The 7,344-nt window shown below is 33.3% G+C and overlaps 1 protein-coding gene across 1 annotated transcript in view; it reads right to left on the bottom strand.

The window, feature by feature from the left end:
* Positions 1–1,013: 1,013 nt before the first annotated feature.
* LOC145678828 (corticotropin-releasing factor receptor 2-like) overlaps positions 1,014–7,344 on the bottom strand; it is a 64,754-nt gene continuing 58,423 nt past the window's right edge. Inside the window, exons 9-10 of the mRNA XM_081749378.1 lie at positions 3,364–3,544; positions 1,014–2,419 (exon numbers count right to left, since the gene is read on the bottom strand). Of these exons, the coding sequence (XP_081605504.1) occupies positions 2,120–2,419; positions 3,364–3,544 (481 nt within the window). The 3' untranslated portion in view covers positions 1,014–2,119. The remainder of the gene's footprint in view (positions 2,420–3,363; positions 3,545–7,344) is intronic.

The following is a 7,344-nucleotide window of genomic DNA, read 5'->3' as shown; positions in this document are numbered from 1 at the left end:
GAAATAAAAAAAATATTCAGTATGATTTATCAGATAATGACATAATATAATTGTATAGACTCCTGTTGTTTACTTCAAGTGTTGTAAATCTTTTGAATTGTTATGGGATTTTAACAACTAGCAAATGAGAAGGACGACAGACAAAAGTGAGAGTGATCGAATTGAGTGAGCGGTTCTTTCAAGTTTTACATTTTTCTTTATATTTCGTTACAAGGTGGCAAAATTAGGAAGACAACCAGATACTTAGTTAAATTTGTAATTTCAACAAAACTCAAAATTAAGAAGGCAACAAGGTACTCAGTGAACCATTTAATTTCAAACAACGTGTTGAGTTGTAAACAATGATTAATTACAATAAACTAACTACTCGAACAAAATGGGTTGTGGAATTTTTGAGATCCAACAAACGTATCACAAACATTATTAATACCAAAACAACTTAATGTAAACAATTGACACTATTGTTATCACTATGATTAAAATATTTTTCTATTATGCTACAATTACTTTGTTACTATTATATTACTGTTATGCTTTATGACACTGTAGTAATTAGGAACATCAAATTTTAATTTAAAAAATACTATGATCTAACATTAAATATGGTGGATGGAAATGTTAATATTACTAGACTAAGTGAATTCTGATGAACATTGAAAAAATACACAGGTGGAATTATGAAAGACATTACACAAATTATGTACAATAAAAAATATAGAACAGTCTCAATCACAACAAACAATTATAACTGATACATTACTACATGACATAAAATATATATATAGAATCATTATAAAAAACATAGGTGACATAGATCAAAGTCTGTACCCTTGTATATGACCTGTAATGTCAAATATATGAATGTATTCAACAAAATTTCTTCCAAAACAACAACGGACCAGATATATGTTAATCTGACAAACATTATATATAAATACATAAAACAATAACAGACATTTATATATATATATATATACTTTGTATTGTAACAGTTTGAACAAAATATTCTTCTGTTTATTGTTATCAATGAGGTTAGGATTTATTGTTATCAATATTGTCGGATTTGCAATATATGCAGAGTTACCATTATGAGAAAATAAAAAGTTTGCTCCACTTATCCCTCTGAATGTGGAGGAAGCTTTAGCATCTCCAAAGACATTTTATTTTCCGATAGATACGCGCCTACTTTTAACAACTTAGAGATACTTCATATTGTATATACAATAGTTTCATGTTTTCCCTTGCTAATATACTGTAAGTATGTAATGTATTTAATATTGTATTGAATGGATATGGTATTGTGTGTATGATATACCTAGGTAAATTATAGAGAGAGGTATGTACTGTACTGTAGTTTATATTGTTATTTTCAATTAGACAAAAGAACAGTAACTTTCAAAGTAGTTGACGGTTATTGTATTTTCTGAGCCTTAAAAAAGTACTTAACCTATAGTTAAAACATTTACTGTATATTTCTGAATATAAGACGAGCTTTTTCCCTTTAATTTTGTGCCCATAAATATAGGGTCATCTTGCTTTCGCGACATAAGATGTGGAGTTTTTTTTCTTTACTAAATATAATCATGAGCTTTCATTAAGTTGTAACTTTGCTCCGTACCTCGCCTGCCGTTTTAGCCTTGAACGTTTGTAGATTTAGTAGACTTTTCTAGTGAGGAAGGACTAAGGGAAGCCTGTATCTGATTTGATTTTTAGTGTAGTTTTATAGTAAATTCTGAAAATATACCCAGTATGTAGTGTAGATTTTTTAAAATTGTTTGTTAAATAATGGGTCATTTTAGATTCGGAGTCGTGTTAGATAATGAAATATGTATGGTAACTGTCTTGTTATATTTTTGTAGTTTTCTTTTTTCTTTGTTAAGGAGGATTGTCACTTTTAAACGATAGCTGTTTCTTCCATAAAGGAGAGAACAAGCTAGAAAGTGATTACTCCACTTTATAAAGCGTTTCATGCATTCATTCTATTTCAAGGCAGTAGTAACTCGTAAATACATGAGTTAATTCTATTCACTGGTGTTACTCCTGCATAAGCTAGCTCTCCTTGCATTCACACAAGCAAACGCACACACACACAAAATAGCACCGTCACAAACACACACTGCTAAAGTTCAGATGTAACACACTGCTGTTGGACCATTGGCATTTCTGTGTCTGAGATTACTTGTTTGTCTGCGTCTTTGCAGTCTGTCTTCTCTTGTTGCTTTGGTAAAGCCAGTCTCCACTTGGGATATTTAGGGTTGTTACTGGTTCGCCGACTAGACTGATCATGATGTGCCATATCCACAACAGCACTAACTATTGTACTCCTAGTTTCAGTGGGTCTTCTTCGCCGAACGGATGGCAATCTTAGGTGAAGTACCATCTTCGTTTCGTACCAACTTCTGCGTAGTAAGTTGGAAACCTGGAAAGAAAATACTCAAGTAAATTAAATAAGAAACGGCAAATTAAAAGCCAGCATGAGCCACACAGAAATATAAAACTTCCTACTGTGTTCTAACACGCATTTTGTCTAATAATAAAAAAGTTCCTTACCTCCAAGAACGCATTGTGACGTGAAAAGTTCAAACGAAAGATATGGTGTTTGCAATGTGGAGTTTAAACTTGTAATTTCTCCGCTACATAAAACTAGAAAGCAGAAAGTTTCATACTCTGACAAGAAACATCGTACATCTGTTAGATCAAAACAATTTGAGTTTGAAGGCTAAAGGAAGCGCTGAAGATGATAACGAATGAAGAAGGACAATGAATGGAATGAAGAAACTGTGAACACTGACACGGTGTTTGTTCACCACAAAGCTGACTTAGTGCAAGCTGGGATCAAACCACGGACACAACGCACCAGAGAGGAACGTTCTACCACTGAGCCACCGCGACCTCACACGTCGTATTTGAATTCATATTTGAGAAATGAAAGTGAAAAAAAATAATAATAGCCAGAACTCCTCTGTTAAAATTGAAATTTGAATCACAACTGTCCTTACATCAAACTCAGTACCAGTGTTTTTTCTCCACCTTCCAACTGGAATGTTACGAGCATGATTATACTTCCTCTTTATCATACTTAAGGCGCTTTGTCAAACTGCAGATTCACTTTCAAGATAGGTACCGAATAAGCATTTTCCTTAAACATTAGACAAGAAACCTTTGTAATCTGAGAAAGCGACATCATACTCACTGCTTGTATAGATAACAATAAGTAAATTATATAAAATGCCATGAGCGGTCAGTACGGGAAAGTATACTTACTTTTGGGCCTCCCTGTATATACAGAACACATAAACACAAAATAATATGACACAATAGAACATGTCATGAACATAATATAATATGGCGAATGCAATTTACCTCATTATTTGTGAAACAGTAGAGACAAGGGACAGCCACCCCCTGTACACTCTGCAAGACGAAAGAAACGAAAAAGTAAGCTTGTTCGGCATTGCAGCTCTCTGGAGTCGGTTGAGACATAGTAAACAAGAAATGAAGCCCAAACACTGGAAATAACATTACTGTCGCCTTTGCAGTTCGCCTGAAAATAAATAAATAAAATTACTTTAAACTCATGTAAACACAAAAGTATAGAAATCAAGACGTACCTTAAAACATCATGGGCCTTATGTAGAGTCGTTCTGACGCGTGACTAGTACCGTACTAAAGAGTTCGACTAACATGTGTTTCCTGTAGTAGTCAGGCAATTAATATGACGCTTATCATACGTCAAAACAACTCTGCATAATGTCCCATATTTCTACAGTAAAAAGATTAGATTAAGCATTGAACACAAACAAATAATGCAATTTGAGAATGTTATGTAGTTGAATAGTTACTTAAGAAATGAGGTTACAATTTCTGGAGTCTTAACACTTGATGACTTAATTGTATTTTGAACGGAAACCAGTTTAAAGTGTGCTTTACGTTTTCCTTTTTACATTCTGTTAACAGAAATCTTCTTCTTCTTCTTCTTTTTTTTTTTTTTTTTTTGTTTAGGATCACAGTCGATTCAGCCCGAAGGATCTTTTTCAAGAGAAGATTGGTAAATTTAAATTTGAATGTAGCGTCCCTTTTAGCAGTGAGGCTATATGGGACGTACACCTACGATTTAACGTAGGATGCAACCACATAGCCACCATAGAGTTCCTCCAGGGCACGAAGGGGTTAAAGGACAGATACACAAGTGAAGCAAACAGTGGCGGATACAGCCCGAGGCCGGAGGCCTGGGCTCCCAAGTTTTTTTGAGTGACAAAACTAATTTAAGCCATTATTTATATATTTTTGAAAGTTTATAGTAAACTCATGATATACCTATCATAAAAAGACGCTACTTTTGTTTTGTGTTTAGTGTCAGTGCTAGTGTTATATTGTTATTCGTGTGTCTTAAATGTGAATGTTTGGTGCGACCTCAAGAAGTAAACAAAATAATAATTATATAAAAATAATAAAAGACAGAAAAAAAACTCAGAAGAAACTTGTGCTAAACCAATATTTGTTTCGCACTGTGTCTCTTGTCGCTCTTTAACTATTAATGTATACTTTTTTTTTAGTTTCAGGTGGCGATAGAGGAGGAAGCAGCCCAAAATAGTGCAACTGATGAAAATTTTAATAAATGAGAAATGGAAAGAAAGAAACTTTATCTATGTATTCTTTGTATTATTCTTTTACAAGGTTTTCCGTTATTGTGAAAACATAATTAAAATACAATAAAATAAATAAAGAATAGAGAAAGATGTAAAACGGCATGGTTTAGATACCAGAAAAATATGCCTTGCCTCAACCTGCTGAGGAATAAAATCCGAACAGAAGAGAGAAATAAGCTACAATAAAAGTAAAATCATGGATGCAGTTCTTTCCAAGATAAACTCGAAAAATGAAAAGAAATAATGAAGAGTCTATATCATGAAGACGGTATTTCAATAGAAGATAGAATCATTAAATGTATATATACAGTTTGCAGAACGATATGGCGTTTCTTGCGGAATCCGAAAACAAAATTAATAAGATATAGAAAACTAAGAAAAGGCTGCAAAGAATTTGGGATGAAAATAAACGCCACAAAAATAAAATCAATCGTAACTGAAACGAAGCGGTCGGTATCAAATATAAAATTAGGAGGAGAGAAAGTAAAACAGATTGCTAATTTTTGATACCTCGGTAGTATTATTCGTGAGAACATGATGTTCGAGCGTGAAATAAAAACAAACAAACAAAGAAGCATTTAGGAGAAAGAAAAGTCAATTTCTTGGATCCTTGAATAAACATTAAAAAAAAAAATAACAAAATTCTCCGTGTAGAATATTGAACGCTGTGGGATAGAAACATGAACATTAAGCAAAATCAATGAAAAAAAAAAAAAAAAGATTGTTGACTTCTGAAGATGTGTGCGGAGAAGAATGGAGAGAATTAGCTGGGTTGAACGGAAGACGAATGGGGAAGTGTTAGAAACAGTAAGAAGAAGAAAATAACTTTGTATGTAATTTACAGAAGAAACAAAAACTGGTTAAGACATTTGCTAGAAGGATGTGCTAAAAGGTATAGTGACAGTAAAAGAGGTAGGGGTATGAAAGAGGTTATAGCTGATGGAGGTTTTAAAACAAAATTTTTGCGTGAAGAAGAACTTGATTGAAAATCGTTGTGCATGGAATATTCTCATATTGTGGCAAGTGACCTGCGAAAGATGGCAGAATAGCTATGATGATGCAAAACTGAATCAGCCAACTTTTTATTTATTCGTGAAGAATTCTTCCACCTTACATATTTATGTAATGCCAATTAGCAGGACCTTCTAAACAGACAGCATTATGGATACTTAATACAAATCAATGAGCTAGAGCTTTTACGAGATCACTTAGGTCTACAGGAAATCGCTTGATATACACAAATAAACATCAAGCCCATGTGCTTGGGAGCCCTCGGCCAAGGAAAAAGGCCCTGAATATTAACTTCAACTATTGCTTGGTAACAGAAATTCCGTTATGAGAATTTCAAAGTTAGTGAAGTTAAAGTTAAGTCTAACAACGTTAGTGAAGAAGCATTGCGAATCAGATCCTGCTCATTTTCGGAAGCCCTTCAACCATGCTTTGATATCTTCTCAAAATCATTCATAAGACCAAGATATTTATTATCTAGGCATGGAAAATAAATCTCAACTATCTTGCATTTGTAGTAAGGCGCCTCCCTACATGTAAACTATATTCTAGCAAAGTAATTTTTTGAGACCTCTCACTTTGTGTATACATTTAAGTGTCCAACAATCGGTTTGGAAACGGTTATTATGTTATTTAATATCGTTATGTTCATATTACCTAGCTTACTTTCTACATTTTTGATATTGTCCATTATCTTTAAGTTATTCAATATATATATTTTTTTAAGTGGGACTGAGCTTAGAAAAGAGCTTTAAGAGCTTTTTGAACGTGATTATCGTTCAAAAAAATTTAAGTAAACAAAAAAAAAATGCGTTCTTGTCGGTTTTCTCGAAAACTACGCATGAATATTTACACTCATCCACATCACTTTATTCAGTTTAATGAGATCAAACCATTTAGTGTATATATATATATATATATATATATATATATATATATATATATATATATATATATATATATATATATATATGGACAATTTTTCGGTTAAACGCTAGTAATAATACTATTGTAGAATTTCTCTTGAGCGTACTAATTAAACTGTTGATAAGGGAAATATCATTAAGACGGTGCTTTCTATAGCTGATTGTGAGCTATATGAACTTCAGTTATGTTTATTTCCAGAAAACTTTTATCACTTGCTCTAAAATCTCAGGGAAGAGGTAGAGTGACAGGTAATTTCATCATTACTCATAACTCTGGATGGCACACTCTGCAGCCATAACATTGCAGCATTGTACAATTTGTTAGAAAGACAGTAGCGATATCTCCATAAGTGACTACTGGAAGGCCTTCCACGTGATATAATATCGTAATTACATATTGGGAATGAAGAGGCAGATTATCCTCCTTGAAAGACGTAACATTATGGGAAAATTAATTTCCTTTAAAATTTATTATGCACCATCAACATCATTTTCTTCTCTTTCTGCAGGTCCTCCATGTTTTAACACCGTAATTCTTCTGATATGTGTATATTTTTGGCATTGACATTTTTGAGTTTTACGTCCCACGTTTATGCCGGTTAGGCTAAAGGAGACGGTGATGATGAATAATGAATGAAAATGGTGGAATGAAGAAAGTGGGAGGAAACGGGAGAATCCCGAGAAAACGCACGCACACGGTGTTTGTCCACCACAAAGTTCACTTGGAGGGGGCTGGAATCGAACCTGGGACCCCAAGCACC

The sequence above is a fragment of the Thermobia domestica genome, chromosome 1, assembly GCF_964235325.1.
Source record: "Thermobia domestica chromosome 1, izTheDome1.hap1.1, whole genome shotgun sequence".
Lineage (NCBI taxonomy): Eukaryota > Metazoa > Arthropoda > Insecta > Zygentoma > Lepismatidae > Thermobia > Thermobia domestica.
Note: the sequence above shows the minus strand (reverse complement) of the source record. Positions and strands in the feature narration are given on the sequence as shown.